Genomic DNA, 22,852 nt, shown 5'->3' on the forward strand with positions numbered 1-22,852 from the left:
TTCTCTTAGCGCTAGGACCACTCCAAAAATTTGGTTAGCGGCCGCATGCAAACTGACGGCCGCTACCCTGGCATGGGTCCGTTCTTCTTTATTGACAGCTATGCTCATGTTTGTTGGAATACAGTTGAGAATGGTTTCCAGGTGTCCATTGATTGATGTTATAAGATCTTCTTCGATGAAGCTATTGTTTAAACTTTCTGCTGCACTTTCCCTTGACATGTCAGGAGAGGTAATTTACTCAGCAGGTTAGGTTGTATAGCACAAATAAAACGATACCCGGCAAGGACCGGCTTTGCAATAAGAGTTATGATCAGGGCTAAAACTTGCCACAGCAGCGGCTTAAGCAACTAGTGTGACGTCTGAGGTAGTTGAGAGGCGCTGAACGGCGACCTCACGCCGAATGGCTAGGACTTCCACGTGGCTGAGAACAATGCTCTTTGTTCGGTGCGGGATTTTGAGCGGCAATGATGTGGCTCTTAATTAATGGATTACCACGATATTTGCATGGTATATTAACTTCATATCAGAGCATACAATATCAGTCGTAGAAGAATGTAATCCAGTACGATCACGCGTAACGGCGACAAAGTCCAAAGACGCGTGCGACGATGGCCACTCAGTGCAACGTTCGATTCGAAGAGAAAAATAATAAGACAAGTGTACTCACAGAAACCAGGCTTTTTACACGTCCCAATGATATATAATTTATCGGTGTCTACCTCACCAATTATCCAAGTTTTCGATCAAAACACGGAGCACGTTAATCCAACACCACGGAACGACGAAGACTTTATTATTTATATTCAGCATTTATATAATATAATTAATATCTCGAATAATAATTCTGCATAATTTGAATTGCATTCCTATCTTTAATACGAATTATCTTTTCATTTAATCTACTTGTCGTTCGAATAGAAAAGAAGATAATTTACAAAAAGTTGAAGATCAGAGCATTATAACTAGGCTTAGAGTGGTTTCTTTTATTTTATTTTATTTTTTTCCTTTGAAATTTTACACAAGCGATAGAAGATTGTCAAAATCCGTAACTTTTTTTTATGCCAGTACATTTATTACCGTAAAGTCTTATCAAAATATAGTTCTATAATCTGGGTATTATACAAAACCGAAATATCCGTTTCCTTGCTGTTTATACGAAGAAAAGTATTTAAAATAGACGAAAAGTTCCTTACACTATTATACCTGGGTTTAGGGAGGAGTGCATTACGCCTTAGTAACATTACAGCTGATGAACTAATCCATTAGAAAGGAGGCTCGCTCCAGTTTTTTACACGCTCCGGTTCCTCAGGTTTTTCTTGAAGTATGTTGGACTGAGGTACTTGTTTGGCAAAGAAGCTTGTCCAGAAATCCATTTTCTCTGCAGCTATGAACTCCATCTGCTTCTGAAGACAATTTAGTGATAAAATGTCATTTAGAAAATTCAACATTTAATAATTCTTGGATCCCGAAGAGTTCTATGATATTCATAAAGACGTTCCATTTAATCGCGCTTTATGAGGATGACACTCTTGGAAGGAAAACGATATATAGAGGTTTGACTGTATGTAAATCCTTAAAAGAGTGCGGAAATGAATTATACAAGCTATTTAAATTACGATTTTTATCTAAATACTTAAAGGATTAATTTAAACATAAATTTCCTAGAATAATTTGTAATTAATAAAATTTTTTAACAACGTTAATTTAAAATATCTAAAATAAGAGAGAAAACTCAGCCTCTGCCGACTTCAGAATTGATAATAAACAACATTGAAACAACACTTAAATCAGGAAAAAACTATTTTAAATATCATACTTCATCATACAATTATAAGTTACCTATCAGATTTATTTCGTCAAAGTGACGATGCTTCGACCTCTTCAGTGACAATACAATTCAATCTCGTGCAGTGTATTTATAGTGTGCAAATCTATCCCAACAGGCATCGTTTAAATTGATATTACTTTTTAATTTAAATGATTGTATTAGGGTTGATGCAGGGGCCGAAGCATCGTCACTCTGACGAAATGAATTTGATAGGTAACTTATAATTGTATGATGAAGTATGAGATTTAAAATAGTTTTTTCCTGATTTAAGTGTTGTTTAAATGTCATCATCACCTCTGAAGTCGGAAGAGGCTGAGAGTATATATACTTTAAATTTAAGAATTTCCGATCATATTGAATGGTTTTTGAACTTTTATCATTTTATTATAATTAACGTTATTTATACAAGAATTTTTTTTAAAATAAAGAAAAATTGTGTTATATGTAATTAGGACTACAGGAAATAATCGTAAATTATTATAATTATTTATTTTAATTACATCTAATATAATATTTCAAAAAATTTATTCATTATGTATATTACTAATTTAACCGTCTGTATAGACGGTCAAAGACCTTTTGCGAGGAAGGCTCCACGTTGTGATAACTTACGGCAGTTATGTAATTATTTCAAGGAACATTTTATAAATCTTACCTACTTCATACACAAACATCATTATTACCGAAACACCTTCAAGCATTTAGATGGAAGATTTCACAGGGTAACTCTTTGCTTTTTATTTTTGTAAATTTAAAATAATCTGAAAATTTCTATGGTATATAAATTTTCTTTAGAGAAGAATCAGAAGATTTGGCTTATACTTTGTACGGTGACGAAGATAACAGTGGAAGTTCTCTTAACACACCAATTGTGATTTTTCACGGTTTATTCGACAATAAAGAAAATTGGAAAGAAATTGCTATCTCTCTAGCAAATACTTTATCCACTAAGGTAAACGAATTTTGTTTTATTTGGACTTCTTGGAAACTAAAAGAACTTTTTAAATCATATCAGTTCGGTCAAACTCACAATGGTATGGGGTGGCTCGACATACCCGGAGAGTCCATTCTCATAAAGTTGCTGGGTTATTTGACTTATTAATCGCTTCGGCCATCTGAAATTATCTAGAATGGAATGTTTTACACCTCAAAATAATTTTCTGAATGTTGAGAAAGTAATATTTTGCAATTAAGATCCGTTTCTTTAGGTAAATGTATAATTAGATAAAAATAAGAGCATTTTAGGACGAAGTAGTACTCTTTAATTACAAAGTAGAAGATTAAAGTATATTAAAGTATCATTTTCTCTTCATAATGGATTTCTGAATTCAAAAAATAAAAATGAATTTGTTTTATATAGGTCTATGCTGTTGACATGCGAAATCACGGAGATAGCCCGAAAATGTCGACGATTAACCACGAGGATAATATCGAAGACTTGAATAATTTTCTGCAGAAAATTGGCCAACAAGTTATCTTAATTGGACATAATTTTGGAGGAACGGCAGCTATTGATTTGGCTTTCAAGAGAGTGCGTACAAATATCAATTGTAATTTTTTAACTCTTTCCATTAATTTACTCTGAAGTGATTGAAGTTTAATATAACATAGGGTAAAAAATTAATATTTTGATATTAAATAATGTTATAATTTTAAATACTGTGTAAGTAATAATGTGCTTACAATCAGAGCCAATCAATGCATTTGTCCGCATTTGCATAAATGTTTGCGCCTCTTGAAAACATTTATGCGCTGTGGACTAGAAAACGAAAAATATCAGAAGTCCTTTGCCATCTCCTTTGTGCCTCCCGAATGTGTCACTGTTGCGATTTCCTGTCAGTCCCCTTTTAAACCAATAGTTAAAATGGCGATGCGCATCGGTTTGATGAACGAATCCAAGAACTGGACTGGGAATCTTTATTTTCTTATGAATATTTAATTATATAATTGTGGCTTCATCTATATCTGAATATAGGAGTTGCAGGCTCATCCTGTGTATATTGAATATTTTATTTTTAATTTATGTTTTTTTCTTCTATAATAAGTTCTTATTTGTAATAAAATTATTTTTTATAATACATATATTCATAATTTTGCTAACTAAAATAAGTTTGAAAAAAGCTGCATTTATGTATTTGCCAAGGGCGACAAAAGCATTGTTACGTCTCTGCTTTCAACAATAGTTGAGTATATTAGTAGGTAATCAGCACTAAAGTGTAATTTGTTGCATAAATTTTAGTATGACAAATATTGCTTCGACGTTTCATTATTTGCAAATTTATTAATTTAATTTTTTATTGTATTTAGTCGCAACTGATTAAACAATTGATACTGATTGAGGCATCTCCATTGAGATATCCAGAAAACGAAATTAATAGAGTCGGCCTTATTATATGTCATATGTATCGAGTTATGCTTTTCGTTCGAAAAACTAACTCTTTTAGAAAGGCTAGAGAGATATTTGAAGAATATTTTCAAGAAAAAATAGAGGTAAGGTTTATTCTCTAAGATATACAGTACTTGGAGAATGCAATTTTTCGTTTTAAAAATCGAATTATTTGAATAAATGATAGAATTTACAGATTATTCTTAATGCACATTTTTTATTATGCAGAAGAGCGGAAGGTAGACTTCCTTTTTGTCCTTTATAGGGCTCTTTTTTCCATTTTTTCCAACAAATAAATTATATATAATGATTCTTTATTAAAGAAAGACAATTTTAAAGCTTTTATTTTCAACATTAATTTACGGAAACAAGAATCACTACGAGTTCCTGAGTTTTTTCTAGATCTGGAAAAAATGTCCTAGCTCTCATCTCTCAACGAACCTGTTATAGTGTATTAATATATACTGCATTATATATATATATTCTTACTTGTTCATTAATTATCACCTGTCTTATATGAAAGTTTATGAACATAATTCGTGAAAATACTTATTTAAAAAACACTTTAATATACTTTATGTAAATCGAGTGTATACACAAATATTTTGACGCTCTTAAGGGATCTAATCATACAACGAGTTACTCACTGTTTAAGAAGTTTCTTTAGTGTTCTGTGGTTTTGTAAAGATGCATTTCGGGCTTAAGCCCCTCATCACTTTGTCAGATTATAGACAGGTAAAGTAATTAACCAGTAATGTTACGGTGTGATTGGATGACATACAAAATGACATGAATAGTGAAATCTTTAAAAATATAAGCGTGTATATAATCATTGGATTCAACGAGTGAGATGACGAAAATGGAAAAGTGGTAAAGATGTTTGTTGGTTAGTTATTAATGTCACTTTAAATTAATATGTTAACGAGTCAAAAAATAAACATTTTGTAAAATATTATGAATGTCTCTTTCGTTTTCTAATTTTAGATTCCAGCACTTCGTGATATAATCCTGTCGAATCTACGAGAAGATACTTTTGGGATAAACTGGAAAGTAAATTTGAAGGTGGTGGAAATGTCTGTAATTCTGGATAAAATTTTTGAAAAAATCTATCCTTTACACGGCGTTTATCACGGTAGAACTTTAGTGATTCACACCTCTTCCTCTGAATCAATCGCGTAAGTATTCTTCTTGTTTTACTCATGTAATAATGATTAATTTATTCCAGTATGATCACGAATTATGTCATTGCATTTGATTTATTGTTATATTTATTCCGTATCACTTTTAAGCAATTTAATAACACAAAGGTATTTTTTTCTGACATAAAAGTAACAAAAGAAATACAATACTAATTCAATGAATGAAGAAAGAAGACGAAAGAAAGTCATTTTCAAATCTAGTGAAACTCTGCATGGGCAACCGCAAAAAATTTTTCACGGTTGAAAGTTTGTTGACAAATAATTGTATGAATAAATTTTAATATATTCGATTTTATCACAAGTAGATAATACAGGAAAATTCAGTATTGATCAAAACTCGCATAATCAACGGTGTAAAGTTACATATTTCAATAACTTTTACGATTATAATTTGTGGAACACTTCACTCGATCCCAGCAGAGGACAAGTGCTACGTTTGCTCTTTCTTCAGAAGCTCATAAAACCCCGATTATCCGAGGTAATGGGAACAGATGCTACTTAAGATAACAGAAAACGCGAACGCCACAGAAATTTCGCATTCAAAATTAAGATTACTGTATGAAAGATATATAAGATCACTTTCAAGCTCTGTTCATACGTTAATGATGATATAAAAATAGTTATTTTTATATCATCATTAACGTATGAACAGAGCTTGATAAGTTAATGATGATATAATTATTTTTATATCATCATTAGTTATATAGTTGATGATTACGTTAGCTTTAGTAATAAAAATTAGTATTATTATAGTTACATTTCAATATGACTTGTTTGATTCACTTAGAAGTTAAATGATACAAGTTGATCGAAACGGTCTGACCCGGATATTCCTCAATAGACTTAGAAAAATGTTTTCGTAGTACCTGCAGGGCTGAAAGAGTAAAAAAAGATCAGAAATATACAATTTTTATTAATAATAATCCAATAATAATTAGTAAAAAATGCGCGAAATCTCTAAAAAATTTTGTATATTGAAATATTTGTTACTGATTATGTATTAGCGATATCAGCCAGTCGATTAGCTCGTATTTATCGAATGAAAATATTGTTAATAACATAATTATCACTCAAAAGTATAACCCTTTGAACAGACATAAATAGACAGGGTTAATGTTACCTATGCACATGGCAGCTCGTCTCTGAAACAGTGGGGACGCAAGTTCTAACCTAACTTAACCTAACCTATTTTAATAAATTACCATAATTATTGCCAGCCAAATTATTACAATAGGGGTAATTTATTAAAATAGGTTAGGTTAGGTTTGGATTTCTAAAAAATCAGATTCGTTAGTCTTACTGTCGCATTGTGTTACAGGTGAGCAAATTGTTTCTTCCGACAATATTCGTTTTTGTTTTTAATGGGTCCTCTGGCCATATTTTTGGATGATATAGTTAAATTTTATAACTAGTTATGTTTAAATCTACTAACTATTCGTATTTCTTGAATTTAACAATTAACATGGTTAATTTATATTTATTTTTCAGATCGGATGATTATGGAAGTTTGAAAAAACACTTTCCCAATGCTTCTTTTAAATGCATAGAAAATTGCAGCAATTGGATTCACATGGACAAACCGGATGAACTCAGAAATATTATTTCTGAATACACATGTATTTAGTGGTCTATGGAAGCTATAAAATTGGGGCATTGACATGTGAAAGGTAGCAAGTGCCAAAATTGAAACTTTTTCGGGAAAGAAAAAAGGATTTGCTATCACCTTGTCCGTAAGAAAGTGATCGCAAACACTAGCAAATTGAAACCTTACACTCTATGTTCAAAATTTAATTTTAAATATTAGGAACCATTTTTTACTGTAAATATCTTCATCATAGGAAATCCAATACGGAAACAAGTAGCGGCAACATGTTCAATTTTTTCTGTATTACTGCTAGACTAACTACTTTTATCAGCGCTACTAGCATTGTCATTTACTATTTTTTTCACACAAAAAAAGTGAAAAGTAGAATTTCATCGCTACTTTCCAATGTCAACACCTCAGTTATTTATAGAAATACAATGTATAGATTTTACTCAAGAAATTTATATAAATATGTAAACTTTAAAATTAAAATAAAGTATTATTTTTATTTTATAAGATATGAGAAAAATCGTATAAATTCTTATCCCAATTCTAAAATATTTTGAGACACACCATGGCCGAATGGATAACGCCACTGAACACTTAGTAGCACCTGACTAACGCACTCTAGTTCGGGATCTCAAAAAATGCAAGACCCATTATTTATCAATTTTTAATTAAACAAATATCAAATTTAGTTTTAAACTGACGACTTTATGAATGTACTTCATAGTTTGTACTTAAACAAGTCGATCTGCGAAGAGAATAAATGTGGCGAAGCGTTAAAAAACCGAAATTCTAGTGAAAAAGAAGTAATTTTCAAAATCCACTTTTAATGAATCAGATAAGTGATTTCACTTTAAGTGCCGCACTCGTCACTTTCACTTTAAACTTGATTCTTGTTGCGGAAGCGATGCAATTTTCGAATAAACCACGATCTCCTCCCAACAAATACAAGCTTCCTTGTGATGTATGGAATTGAAATCACCAAGAGTCTGTGAAGATCTCTATTCGTTTACTTTCGAAATATTTTTTTAGTTAAAATCTCGCGATATTTTTGAAATTTGTATTTGCTTCTTTTGAAAGATGGCCGATAAGAAACTATGTATGCTCCATGACTAAATAACCGCGAAATAAGATATAGTGGATTATCATGACATATGAAACCAGTGTTAAAAATTTCCTTCGTCATATTTTCCCAAAAACTTCAAATACTTGACTGATAACATTTCGAATAATGCTATTTCTGCCTTTATTAAATTTCAAAAATATCTCCGAAAGTTAGTACAAAAATGGTAGATTCTAATAGAAAAAATAATGACAATAAAACAAGAATAAACATAATACATTAAAAACGAAACCTTTGAATAAAGTAATATGCAACGGAAACGTAAAAACCTTTTATTTGAATTTGGATGATAAAAAATCCAGCAACGAGTTGCTCAATTTCAAAGCTTAATTTTTAGGTTAGGGATGGGGTTTATAAAAAAATTGTAAATGCTGATAACGAGTAAAATCGTCATTAATCCGACCTTATTCGAGATGTGACACATGACCCCCTTTATCTCTCCACCCGGTCGATCTTTAATCAGCAGTATTTAACATCAATCCCCTAATAAACAAACCTCCCTGAAAAAGTTTAGAAGTTTTTGATAAAAAGCACAAGAGTTATTAAGCTTTAAAGAGGGTGAACAAAATCGTGCCACACGAACACACAACACACGTGTACACACTAACATTCATACATACAGAAAAAATCCTGGAATATTTTTGCACTTTCGACGTTTCACGGTTCTCCGAATCCAAAAATGTAAAAATCTTTGGAGGTCATTTTTTAGTCGATCTTATACTTTTTCTCTGTTATATATAACGGCCAGGAAAGTAAAAATGAAATATCTATATATGAATTCTTGTTAGTTTTTTGGTTTGTCCTTTATACAGATCTTTATTCTTAAACCGATTTGGACCAAAATTTGTGTAGGAATTACTTAGACCCTACAGTCGACATTATGCCATATACTACTCCAATATAGTATAGTAATATATATCTTCCGCATCCGACTTTTTGCCTTTATATGTAGCACTATCTGTTGGCAAAAATCTATATATGTATATAAAAGATTATTATTGGTTTGTTGAATAATAGATATATATAGATTTAGTAATAATCTATTAATGACTGAATTTTAACCGATTTTAAAAATGCTCTCAAAATAACGAGAATTAATTCTCCAAAGGAGTGCAAAAGCGAAAAAATAGGTCATTAAGAAATAGTGAAAGTATTGAAGATTTGAAGCCCGTCTTGAACAAAACTGCTTGAGAATGTCTCAATTGAGGGTAAATCAGATATTCTCAAGCGATTAATGTAACCGGGGGAGTTTTTAAATTCTTTGGAACCAGCTGGATTACCACCTCATAATCAAGAGATAAAGGTTGAAGCATTAGACAACCAGTAATACTTTTGGGAAATTTGCACCCACCAAAGTTATGTAATGGGACGAGAATAACCGCATAAAATTGATGCCGAATATCATCGAGGCAAAAATATTAACAGGAAGTGCAGCGGGAAGTATATTAATTAAATCCAAGAATACCATTAATTTGCATGGAAATGCCATTTCAGTTTAAGCGGATGCAATTTTCAATCGAATTAGCCTTTGTGATGACTATAAACAAAGCACAAGGACAAGCATTAAACTGGTTAGTGTAAACTTGGAAAGTCCATGTTTTTGTCTTGGCCAGTTATACGTTATTAACAATGATAATGGAAGAGATTTATAATAATAATTCCTGTAGAAAGGAGCTTTCAGATATATTTGATTTGTTCTTAAGAAATAATTATCCAAGATCTATACACTTAAATTAAATATTACTTAAAGAACCGACAAAATTTACATTTTTGTTAATTTTGAACTGCTGTGTATATAACATAGGCCTACATAAAATATTCTATAACATTCTGAACAAAATATTAATACAATATAAAAAGTGTTATTTTTTCTTGAGAAGGTAAGTGTTCAGGCACCTAATGTCTCTGGTCCTATTGCACTGCACTGCTAATAGGTACTAAGAAATGTGAATTAGCTTAATTTAAAAAATTCTATGATAAAGTTTGCTCCCAGAGATGTTTAATATTAACAATTTATTAGTATTATAAATTTATAGTATGAAAATTTCGAATTTTGATATTTATTAAATTGATTTTCATCTTTTAATGTTTATATTTATTAACTCGTTAAGAATATTTACGTATAAGTAGAGTGAAATTTTATTATGCAATCATTCGTAATTCACAAAATAATATCCACATGTTCATTTAACATATTGATACAGTCCTGCCACTCATAGGCTTGTGTTTTATGTAGTGTGATTGAAAGATGTACACCGCTAAATGGTTCGTGTTTTGTATCTTCATCTGGTATGTTATGACCTTTGAGTCTCCAGAAATAAAAATCAAATGAAGACTTGAGTCCAGAGAGCTAAAAAACCATTTTATGATACCATCACAGTCATTATTGCAACCTTTGACTCATATTCATATAATTGTTAATAACAATGTAGAATCTGTATTGTTATAAATTTATTATTGCTGTTTGTATATTTTACTGGAAAAGCCACATTTTTAAAATAATTTTAGACTTTCACATTTATCCAGTTAAACAGAAGAAATCTGACATTAGTAAAATGGAAAAAAGAAAAGGAAAACATTTCAACCGAAATAATGAAAGTGAAAGGAAAAATAAATATCTAAAGTAAGTTAAATGATAGACCATTTAAATTCACAAATAAAAACTATATAAACATAGATCAATAAACTACATTTGCACTTAACAAAAATACGATATTTATCTAGAAAAAGGGATGTGCAAGTATCCCTTGATTGATGTGTGAAATTAATTGCGGCAATCCCTTTATATATGTGGCGAAGTTTTAATTAACGCGGCTTTATCAGCTGTTTTTACTTAACATGGATACCGTATTTGATTAACGCGGATTTTGATATACGCGGTAGCATCGAAGGCTTATTTAACCGTTAAACACTGGATACCCGTACCTGTAATGAGCTTTTTACATCTGGTCTCGATTTTCATGTGCCTAACTCCGTTCTCGAGAAAATTTTGCATTGAAATCATATAACCTTTGGTCCAAATGGAAAATTCATATATAGTTAGTCGGAGACTCCGTCTGAATTTTCCACATCTGATCTTGAGTGTCATCCACCTAACTCAGTTCTCGAGATTAACAAAGGACAAACGGATAGACAGACGACAGCGGAAATGTATAGGCCTGCAATTTGAAAATTTCAGCTCAATTAGTATTGTTAATTATTCAGTTTGGCAACGGTAGTTTTTGCTGAACACACTGATTCTTGTCAGCTCACTTACATTAAGTAGCAAACAGTTCAGACAATACTTGAAGACACTGTAGAATTGCCAGATTCTGATTTCTAACACCCACTTTTAAACTTGGTGACTATGGTCACACCTGTCAAAAAAAAAAAAAAAAAAAAAAAAAAAAATCAGTTGGCCAATAGTTGCACACTTGTGATTTTGGCAATTGTACTTGATACTTCCAAATTAATTTCACGGCACTATCAGATCGTAAGGCAGAAATTTCTATACTTGTGTTATTTACGTGGTATTTTAGTTTTATGATAATGGGCTATTTTTCGCAGGTGCCATGTTCTGTTTTATGGTAGTCGGCACCTAATTCAATTATGCTTCAAAGAAAACAATTTCTTTCTTACTTAAGTGCGTTACTACGAATTTATACTTCATTCGTATACAGGTACTCCTCACTTTACGACCGAGTTCCGTTCCGACGACTATGTTGTTAAGCAAATTGGTCGATAAGCGAGGAGCTTGTGCCGGGAATATAGGATCGTTGTAAAATTATACAAATTATGCAACAAACTTCAAATTTATTCATAAAAAGATTATTATAGTACGTTATTAGCCTATTATAGTACGCTTAGTGCGCATGTCACCATTCGCCACTGACCGACACTCAAGCTGAGAAAGGAGATTCCCCGAATTGCAGGTCGAAACTCGATTGGTCGTAAGTGCGAGTGGTCGTTAAGCAGATAGGTCGTAAAGTGAGGAGTACCTGTATTGAATTCACCTTCGACACGCACGTAATGATTGTTCTGCTTACTGCAATAGAACATGAATAATTTTGCTAAACTGTGTTTGGATTATTATATTAATTTTAATTACAGTGAGTAACAGTTAGTTGATTAACTTGGAAGTGTCCAATGCTTGCTGTAATATGCTCGATTCTGACCTGTAAATTTTTATGCGTGTTTTAAATTAAAATTTTACCTTTTGTGAAATACACATTTTTGTGTATCCGTGAAATTAAATCTCCAAATGAAAAACTACGCAAAAAAACGAAAACGTCGTTTTTCACTCGTTGCTATGGCCAAAGTTTTCGTTTTCTAACGAATAACGAAAGTAACAAGGCCTTGGATTAGCATTATCGACGTCGGTTTCATTCTTCTCGATCTTAAGAAAAGAAAAAAGCCAGCAGAGTTGCTTAACTTTCCCGACAACATTTGGTGGCTCCATCTGTTATTTCATTTTTTAAAACTTTTTATATTTTTAACTATTAAAATATGGCAAAACACTTAATTTTCAAGCTAGAAATTTTATAAAAAATTGTAAATGCTAATAACGCCTATAATTGTAAATTGTAAATGCTAATAATTGTATAATGCTAATAAATCATTAAGTCCGATCCTATTCGAGATATGACACACGACCCCTTTTATCTCCCCACTCCTCGACTTTTAACTGCATCAGTTCTCCCTGAAAAATTTCAGAAATTTTCGACAGAAAGCCCAGGAGTTATTAAGTTTCAAACAGGGTGAACAAAATCGTGCTCCCACACACAGAAAAAAAACCCAATTTTTTTTTTTTTTCATTTTTCCACGTTTCAAGGTGTCCTGAGCCAAAGAAATGTAAAAATCTTGGAGAGATCGTTTTCTGGCCGATCGCCATGCTTTCCCTCTTATGTATAACATCCGGAAAAGTAATAAGAACCGTCTTGTTTAGAAAACGTTGTTATCATTGGTAACAATTGTCTCGATTATAAAAAAGGAATAACAGTATCCGTTTACTACTGCGTTTCCGGATTGAAATCTATGAAACGACAAAGTTAAATGAAAGGGAAAAAATTAAAACTTTAGCAGAGAGTGGTTTCGATCCACTGACCTCTGGGTTATGGGCCCAGCACGCTCCCACTGCGCCACTCTGCTTTCGTAAAAAAAAGAAGCTGTCGAGTTTTTATAGTTTCTATTTAAAGTACAGAAATTAATTCTCTTCTATTAATATAAATAATACCTGATGATGAATATCTTCGAAACGTTACACAACGAAATGACTGAAAGTAACAGCAGCTCTCAGTAGCATAACTCGATTTTTCTAATTTAAATTTTTTAAAACTTAGATGAAAAACAACGTGTAACTTTACTAATTTGTTCCTCATCATTCTGTCATACTGAAGCATTTACCTCACTTTCGTCTGCGCTATGAATGTTTGCTCTCATCTAACAAAAATTTATGAAAAATTCAAGCGCAAATAAGAAAATCATACAAAATGAAACATTGAAACTAAAAAAAAATCGAAATTATACAAACTGAGTATTGCAACATTACAGATATAATGTAAGGAAAAGGTTATATTAAAAATTCTGTGAGTGTTTAATTTAAAAAAAAAAAAAATTAAAATTAAACATCTTATGAAATGATACCGCCATAAAAAGTTTTCAGAAAAGTGCAATGGTTCAGGTGTGGTGGAATGGCAAAGACACAATGGATGCGTTCAGCAGAGTCAACAGTTGTAACTGAGCAAAGGTGTTTCAATCGATAGCTGTTATGTAGTTTCATCTGTTGAACGATGAGTGCATTATTAGTTAAAAATGAAAATAAGTTAAATTTTCAGATAGACACCTTACTTATGAATGAATAATTTTTCAATAAATAAAAAATACAATAATGTTTAGAATGGAATGCTCTAACTCGTAAGATCATAAGGTGAAATTATGAATAAAATAAATAAAAAAAGACGACTTAAAAGTTGATATTTTCTCACTCTAAAAATGCTTCTGGAAATCTTTTCAGGCTACAAACTTCTACAATTCCAAAGTTATGCAAGTTATTCCAGTTTGATTTTAACAGCTTTATGGTGGCTCAGGTGTAATTTTTTAATAAATCATTTATTGAGAAAAAGCAAAAATGTTCGAAAAATAACTACACGATAACTACAAGGCAGACAAATCCCTATATCAATTTTTATTAGTCGCTTAGATCATAATTAATAGGCTTATAAATGCAAGAATATCGAACACATTTCCCATCCCTTGTAGTAGCTAGCAAATCGTCTTCGTAACTCGGCATTCGAACTCTGCTTAAACCGACCTTCACCCACTCTTCCGTTCATAACAAGTTTCATTTTTCTTTGTCGTTCTTCTGCCCACGTGGCTTTTTTTATGAATTAATCAATGTACGAGTATTTACGTTTTATCGTAATTTTTATATTTAAAAGTGTCTTGTCCAATCCGTTTGCTATTTAGAATTCAATTAACATGAGATTTTTACACCCGAAAAGATAAATAATATACTGTATATTCCCTGTATTTTAATTATATATGCTACGTATAATGTCTGATGGACATTAAGAAACTGTTCTCTTTTGTGATAGGTAGGTAAACACAACTTGCACTCAAATACTTTAATATTTTCTCGTCGCTGTCGTCGTCTTTTATGTACTTGCTTGCCTTAATATGCCTGTTTAAATTTTGTCTATGACTATATTTTAAACCACACTCCTTACATTCCATTTTATTTAACGTATAACGAATTCCTCAATGTTGACGGCATGATAAACAGCCCTCTAGTTTTACTCTTTGGATCGAACTAAAAAGCTGACGTTGGCCACCAGTTCCGTTCCCTGAACACTAGTGGTTCGGTCGTGGGTTCGCGCCTCGCCTCGACGGACTGGCAACGTAGAGTTTTTCGGGTTTCTCCATGTCTCTAATGCCTAAATAGGGACCGTTATCCTTAACGCTCGCTCAGGGGCTAGACGTTTGTCATAATGTCGGACAGCCATAAGAATGCTAAATTGTCACCCTGGGACCTGGATGCAAAATTGAAAGAAGCCATTGAGAGAGTTCCAATGGGAGTAAAACGGTACCAGAAAACAGGTAGACGCGAGTCACCTGAAAACACTTGATGCATTTATGATTTTTGTGTAAAACCAAATTTTAAATCTATTTGTATTTTATCAAATTTTAATTGAATAAAACGTTTGATTCTTGACAGGTTCCTGCTAGTTTTATTATTTTACTAGCAGATAGGCCCGGCGTTGCTGGGACAAAAAGTAACGATAGCCAAGATTAAGATTATTACGTTATAGTCAATCCTACCCGTTTTCACAGAATGCAAGAATTAGGTCTCCCTGTTTCCAGACTAATTAGAGAATTTTTAGATGGGTCTATAAATATGTTCGATTTCCCGCAAAAACGAAAAAAATTTCATTTGTGTCTGTAAACCTTGCACGTCGCCAGTGCCGTCTTTAGGGGAGGGCCTACGGGGCCCGGGCCCAGGACCCCGAGGTCGTAGGGGCCCCTGAATCCGAAAGTAATAAAGTTACAAAGAAAACAAATAGGTTACTTGAAATGAAGAAACCATTAATAATACGATTGAAATTACTCCTCCAACACGTAGTGTGAAGTGTTGAGTACAGGGTGAAAAATCTCACTGGCTAAAAAAGGTCAACAGAATTTTTGAGATATGTTAAAAGGGTGATAGCACGATATCCGTAACCGGTCTCGCCCGTGCTAGCTACACCAGCGACCCCTAGGTCTGTAATCTAGTATTGATTCTGTTTCTTCATGGGGACCCCCAACATTTTTCTGGCCCAGGGCCCCTTACGTTCTAAAGACGGCACTGCACGTCGCTTTTTCTTAACACTTCCATTGTTGACATTCCATTGTTGCTTAACACTTCCAAGCCTTAATCCTGCCCCTCTTCCCCGTGGGGGGAATTTCGAAAATCCTTTTTTAGTGTACGTTCTCGTGACGTACCCTAACTGTGTACCAAATTTCAACTTTCAACTCCTAACCGTTTGGGCTCTGCGTTGATTATTATCAACCCGTCTCAATTATATATGTAGATAAAACTAATTATAAATAATATTTTCAGAACTACTCAAGATAAAGCAATTTCGTTTGACAGTATTGATAAAGATCATTTCGATTTGTCTCAAGGAAAACCTGGAAATTCTTCAAATAATACTTCTGTTAGATCAGGACAGCAAACAAAGTAGGATATATATTTAAAATATAGAAATACTTATTCAGATATAATTTTGTTTTAAAATAAGTTATAGTCAAACCGCAATACAGCATGTACAGTACCATCTCGTAGAGCAGTGGTCTCCAAAGTGAGGTACGCGTACCCCAAGTGATACTTGGGGGTACGCGATCAAAAAAGTTTGAAGATCACTGTCGTAGAGCCCAATGAATACTCATGAATGGTTCTTCCTCATAAATAAGGTCAGTGCAGGTAATTGCGCCACTTCTACAGTGCTAATTATGCTACATAAGTATATTACGGTTAGTATATGAAATTGTTGATAGAGGCTGCTGTACCTTAAGGCATAGCTACTGAATTTCATCCATAGAAACAAATCATCTTGAAGTGTTTTGTTTAGTTTTGTAGCTATCAATGTCATTTTGTCCCGTCGAAACTTCCTCTGATATAATTTGCAGGTTTGTTTGACTGTGGGTTACATAGAATTCTTTTGGACTTTACGTCCGCTTTTTACATATATTCATTTTTAAGTAAAGTTAATGTACTGTACTTTAAAAGTTTATCATCAGTTCTTGTTGATAAATATTCCGAAAGAACAGAAAAATTGATTATTTATGAAATGAAAAACGTTGATTCAAATTACACAATGTTATCGATAAGTTTATTGATGTAAAAATTCTTTTCTTACTTATTTGTTTAATTTCTTAAAATATAGTGAATATTTTTTATGTTCTGTACTATCATAAATTAGGATAAACTCTTTAGCATGTTTTATTTAAACATTTTAAACAGTGGCCTTATTTGCACTTCTCAAAATTAATTGAAAATAATTTATTTAGCTGGAGTATTTGCCTGCAATGCTTGATAAGTACGACATATTGCCGAATTTTGGAAAAATATAAGATTGGAAAAAAGAATCAATTGCTGAAATATTTGTTTCTTATTGATAAAGCATACTTCTTGGTGGTACCCATTTTTATTTTCCCTAATCTCACAAAACTTTAAAAAAAATTCAGAAAGCTTATAGTGGCCTAATTATCTTCACTTACCTAATTTAACAGCGAATCTTTGGATATCTGTAGATTTCTAAATGTATAATTTTGCATCTTGCAAACAATATTGATATGTCTTAACTCTTAGTCTTATGTCTTATTAAACTTATGCATAAACTTTGTTATTACATATAAATCTTAAGTTACTTCAGTTTAATGTCACTTTCAGAGATATTTACAAATACATAGAAAAAATCCAAATACAGTCAAACCTCCATTTAGCACCACCATTTGATAGTGCTAAATGGAGGTTTGACTGTATTTGAAAGGATTGCGCAGTATTTTTGACCTTTGGCTTTACATATTCCAATATTAAAGATTTTAAAAACAAAATTAAATTTATAGATTCCTCTTTAAAGAAATGAGACATTAATTATTTATTTTAATTTCGAATTATCTATTAAATATTAATTAAAATAAAAGATAGTTTTTAATTTTTGAATACAGCAGAGCTCCTGATTAACCAAGGTTCCACATTATCCAACACAAATCTATATGTGAATACATTACTTTTCATATAGTGTAATTAATAAAAGTTTAAAGCGATAACACATATTACAAAATGATTTGTTTCCGTTACGATTTATTATTTAACTTCAATGTGAGACAAATGTAGCATACAATAAGAATAAAAATGTACATTGAATGTATTTGCTGTATAATAAATGCAAAAATTGTTTTTTACATACAGTGTGATTAAATTTACTAAGGTATAAAAATGTTTCAATCATTTTTTTTATAATTAAATTAGATACTTAATAATAGCATTTAGCAGATAATAATAACCTGAAAATACTAACAATTTATATATAAAATACAGAAGATACAAAAACGTCTTCACTTTCTCCCTTTACAACACCGGGAACTAATAGTCTTTCTTTGCAGAGACTAATTTTTATCGTAGGCTATGACACTGCTACAATATACAAAATAGTTTAAAATGTCTATTGATGATAAGCCATTGTGTTGGAAAAGGCAGAAATGAAGACGTTTTTGTATCTGTATTTTATATTGTAAATATAGTCTTCCATTTTAAAATTAAGTATACAAATTTTCAATATACTAAATTTGAATGTCAAATGTCATTCCAATTGAGTATATTCAGGATATATGCCATTGATAAAAATAAATAATCAAGTATATTTTTCTTCTTTTATGTCGAGTTATTGCATATTTTAATTTAAAAAAATACTTTACTGTTTTACTTTAATATTTTTAGTCAAATAACCAATGTGGTAGCGATGGATTGTGAAATGGTAGGGGTATACAAAGGTTCAATGCTTGCCAGAGTGTCAATAGTAAATTCTATGGGATGCTGTATATACGACAAATATGTGAAACCAAAGAAAACTATTACTGACTACAGAACTGCCGTTAGCGGAATCAGACCAAAAGATTTAATAAATGGTAAATTTCTTTTATAATGTTCTTACATTATCATACATCACTGAAAGTCGACAGATTAAAATTTATCTAATTGTGTGATCAAAATTTTTTGATTATGGAATTTAATATATTAGATTCCATAGACTCAAAGCATTATTAAAGTCCTCAAAAGACAGCAGTTATTAAAGTTTCATATGTCCAAAATTTGAATATTTGTCCAGAATAGATTTTAATTTGTGACTTTTCATTTGAACTATAAATATGTTGCCAGTTAAGTTCCATAGTTCTGACGTTACAGTAATTAAATATTGTTTTAAAATAGTATGCAGACTCTTAAATTATAAATTATATACTGTAATTAAATTTTAAATTGTATTTTGCAAATTCTGAATTGAGTTTGATTAGAACCTCGTAATTTATGGTTAGTATTGTTTGATTTGGTGTTTCCAGTAGTGGATCCAGAAGTCCTTAAGGAAAACTCAAAAATTAAAAATATTTGTATTAATAATAAGTATCTTTTTATCAACATGTGCTCAACAATTGGTTACAAATGGTCTGATATACTATATATATCCATTATATACACGTTGATGCATTATCTTGACAGTAGACTTCATTCAACAGTAGACTTTATTCAGTTGGAGTAGAATTTCCGAGTTTTAGTAAAAATACATATATATATATACAAGTCAAATGTCTGAAAGTATACAGTTGGACTTTCAGAATAAAATTTATTGGAGTAAAAACTTTTGTGTGTGTATGCAACTGTTAGTCAATTAGAATTTGTTAATTTTACAAAGGAAGCATTTAACTTCGTTTAATTATGCCCCTGTCATAGCAAAGCAGCGAATTGTCAAAGTGTAATGTGCAAGTTGTTTGAAAGTTAAGGACCACTTTATATATTCATTACAAAACAAACAGTTGCAATCAATTGTATTTATTTGCTATGTTATTTATGTAAGATATTTTTATGAACACTTCATAATATATATATATATAGGCCTATTAGTTTTGTTTCATAATAACATTTCATAATAATAATTATTTTATAATAATTTATTATTATTGAATTTTGAATGTACTAAATGTTTTGCAACAGGTGAAGAATTTGAAGTCGTACAGAAAGAAGTACGTGATATTTTAAAACAAAGGATTCTTGTTGGACATGCTATACATAATGATTTAAAGGTGAAACGATATAGTTGATTATAAAGAAAATTTCTGACAACATGATTTTAATTGGTTAACGTCTCAACTAACTGTTTAAATAACAATAATTACAGATTGTTAAATTTTTAACAAGCTATAATATTAATTATTTTCTTGAATTAATTTTTATGAAAGTTTTGTGTATAGTGTATTTGTAATGTATAATGCAACTATTATTAAGTGAATTATATTTTGTAATGTAAGTTTCAAAGAATTATATTATCATATTGTAATGCAGATTCTTCGTTTGAGCCATCCTAAAAACAAAATTCGAGACACAAGTAGATATGAGTATTTCTGTTCATTGACAAGAGGTAAGACGCCATCTTTAAAAACTTTGGCAATGAAAATATTAAAAATAAAAATTCAAGAAGGGGAACATGATTCTGTAAGTTTGATTTTAATTTTTTCTTTCTTTTATATCATTTTTATGAATAAAATATTGTGTATAGTTCTTACCGCTTTTGCTAAATACATTCGTCATGAAATTATTTGAATAAATATACATCAAATAGGTATTTATAATACATTATACAGGATAAGAAATTAATTTATGAATATAACGTTAATAAAATAAAAATGCATTCTATTCCTGAAAAATTATTTGAATCATGTAATTGGGCTGCAATGTACAATTTACTATACATTTACACTGTTATCTGTCTGTTTGTCTGGCCTTTGTTAATCTCGTGAACCGAGTTAGTAGCTGAAAATAGAGACCAGATATTAAAAGCTTAGGTACTCGAATAACTATATACGTGGTTTGGATTATTTGATTATTTGAGGACTTTCTGTGGGAAATTGACTCATATTTAGGTATTACTAACGTGAAGAAAACTCGGAAAACTCCACATCGCCAGCCCGTTGATGAGGCGCGACCAGTGTTCAATGATATTATCCACTCGGTCACAGGTGGGTCCCGGAAATCACGTGATATTTTTAATTAAAGATAATTAACAATTGCAGCGATGTCAGAATAAATAATTGCTCTTGCGAAATGTATTAATATCTATCTATATTCGGTTTATAGCGTCTGACGTTGCCTTCCGATCTAAATGTATTAGTATTGAGCACATAAATGATGAATGTTACTGTATTTTCTCACATAGAACAACATACCGGTTTACCTCAGGAGTTAACCGGCATAAGGGTTTCTAAGATAATCAATGCAGCATTTAATTTGCTCTTGATGATTTTTAGGCTGCTCTGTTGATAAACTTCCCGAGAAGTACGGTACATACATATACAAAAGATGTGACTTTTTCATATTTCTCCAGTATATTTCTATACCAATTTTGAACATAACTTATATTTATCTGAACACATTAAAATTTAAACAAATACGGGTGGAACAGATCAATTAAGACATATCTATGTGAATATATCTAAAATTACTTTAACACATGTCTATCTTAGGTATGTTTAAAAAACACATTCACATAGGTGAAGAGTTTGAAGCGACATAAAATGAAGTAAAGTGAGGCTAATATACATCAAACAAAGCAGTTTCGGGCCCAAATTCTGTTCGTAATACTGGTAACTAGCCAACAAAATGAATTAATTCTATATAAGAAAGGTTACAATATTACAACGCATAATTAATTTGTCGTTATAATATTCACTTAAACCTGCATGCCAACTTCCTAGGGATTATATACCGCACACTAACTAGGACAATCTTCACCCCCATTATCCGAGTTAGTGGGGTTTTACTATATTCTCATATTGATGAATTTTTTGTTAAGTAATCAATATATATGAAAAGTTAGGCTAAAATGCACATGATTAAATGAAATTCTTTCAAGTGCAAGAAAACTTAACTAAATTTTGAGGATGTATATAATGGACAAGATGAGGAAATAGTGGTTTAAATTATTGTATGTTTCTAAGACAGTTAAAAAAATTCATTTTTTATTAGGTACAGGATGCTCAGACGGCCATGCGACTCTATATCATGTACCGCGAGAAGTGGGAAGACGAACTAATTAAAACAAAAAAAGCTGTCAAGAAAGAGTTCGAACAAAGAAGATAAATAAGTTATAAATTAATTTATGCATATGTATTTCTTGTAATAAATGATTTCAATATACTTCTTGGGATTTTATTATGATAAAAATAAAAAATGACAAAAATACTAACATTTTTGAATTGTCATATATATTTCAGGAAAAGAACGAAATAAGCACTTTAAATTTAATTTTAACTATATAATATCATAAACTTTTAATTCTTGTCAGGATATGTAATAGTTAAGATTAAAATAGTTTAATAGATCAAAATTTAAATAGTTAAGTAATTAAATATGTTCCAAAAAAAGACAAAAATCTGTTTTTTGTATTGGAAGTTAGTTGATTAGATTAGTAAATTAAATGCTATTAAATATTATCTGATACTTAAGTGATGTTAATTCACACCCAATCCGTTTTGCAAATGTTAGAATTTTGTATATTCAGTTCTTTTGTAGAGAGAATAAAACTTTCTTCGGCTATTTAGATAAACATGTCAGCATTTTATTTACTTTCATGATAGAAGAATACATTAAGAAATATGTAAGTAAAGAAGACCAGTGCATGACCTGATGCAACAACTTTATTTAATTTATTAACAACTAAAGAAAGGTTTCCACGCATTTCTTTAAGCTTAAAATGATAATTGTATATTTTACCATTTCAAATATTTGAAGCAGAATAAAATCATAATAGTATACATTATGAATAAATGTAAATAAGCATTTTGTTAACATTTAGTGTGAAGGGAGAATAGACGAAAATTTTATCTTAAACTTTAATCACTCTAAATTTCAACCGTTTAAAATTCCATCATTTTATCAAAGAGCAAAGCTAAAATCCATAAAAATTAATTCCCACGGACTTGTTTCCTTGCTGAAGAAGAC

The 22,852-nt window shown here is 31.0% G+C and overlaps 2 protein-coding genes across 3 annotated transcripts; both read left to right on the forward strand.

Annotated features, from left to right (window-relative positions):
* Positions 1–2,533: 2,533 nt before the first annotated feature.
* On the forward strand, positions 2,534–7,100 carry LOC136985933 (sn-1-specific diacylglycerol lipase ABHD11-like). The gene is made up of 6 exons (XM_067283337.1): positions 2,534–2,550; positions 2,624–2,780; positions 3,189–3,359; positions 4,136–4,318; positions 5,199–5,389; positions 6,902–7,100. Exons 1-6 carry the CDS (start codon positions 2,534–2,536, stop codon positions 7,035–7,037), a joined length of 855 nt encoding a protein of 284 aa, XP_067139438.1. The 3' UTR covers positions 7,038–7,100.
* Positions 7,101–10,411: 3,311 nt separating this feature from the next.
* On the forward strand, positions 10,412–22,030 carry LOC136985934 (RNA exonuclease 4-like). Of its 2 annotated transcripts, XM_067283339.1 has the most exons (7): positions 10,412–10,555; positions 10,654–10,750; positions 16,202–16,321; positions 18,584–18,771; positions 19,850–19,938; positions 20,198–20,347; positions 21,878–22,030. In XM_067283339.1, exons 2-7 carry the CDS (start codon positions 10,683–10,685, stop codon positions 21,989–21,991), a joined length of 729 nt encoding a protein of 242 aa, XP_067139440.1. In that variant the 5' UTR covers positions 10,412–10,555; positions 10,654–10,682; the 3' UTR covers positions 21,992–22,030. The 2 variants fall into 2 exon arrangements, with proteins under 2 accessions (XP_067139440.1, XP_067139439.1); XM_067283338.1 differs by lacking the exon at positions 10,412–10,555 and having other exon boundaries at positions 10,590–10,750.
* The last annotated feature ends 822 nt before the right edge of the window (positions 22,031–22,852 follow it).

Source organism: Centruroides vittatus, unplaced genomic scaffold (assembly GCF_030686945.1).
Source record: "Centruroides vittatus isolate TY-2023 unplaced genomic scaffold, ASM3068694v2 contig_983, whole genome shotgun sequence".
Classification (NCBI taxonomy): Eukaryota; Metazoa; Arthropoda; class Arachnida; order Scorpiones; family Buthidae; genus Centruroides; species Centruroides vittatus.

Excerpts from the sequence above, each read along its gene's own strand:
- LOC136985934 (XM_067283339.1), top strand. The coding sequence starts at position 10,683 with ATGGAAAAAAGAAAAGGAAAACATTTCAACCGAAATAATGAAAGTGAA. Across the intron at positions 16,322-18,583 it reads AGATCAGGACAGCAAACAAA|TCAAATAACCAATGTGGTAG; the intron begins GTAGGATATATA and ends TAATATTTTTAG. Across the intron at positions 19,939-20,197 it reads CTATACATAATGATTTAAAG|ATTCTTCGTTTGAGCCATCC; the intron begins GTGAAACGATAT and ends ATTGTAATGCAG.
- LOC136985933 (XM_067283337.1), top strand. Across the intron at positions 3,360-4,135 it reads TTGATTTGGCTTTCAAGAGA|TCGCAACTGATTAAACAATT; the intron begins GTGCGTACAAAT and ends TATTGTATTTAG. Across the intron at positions 4,319-5,198 it reads ATTTTCAAGAAAAAATAGAG|ATTCCAGCACTTCGTGATAT; the intron begins GTAAGGTTTATT and ends TTCTAATTTTAG.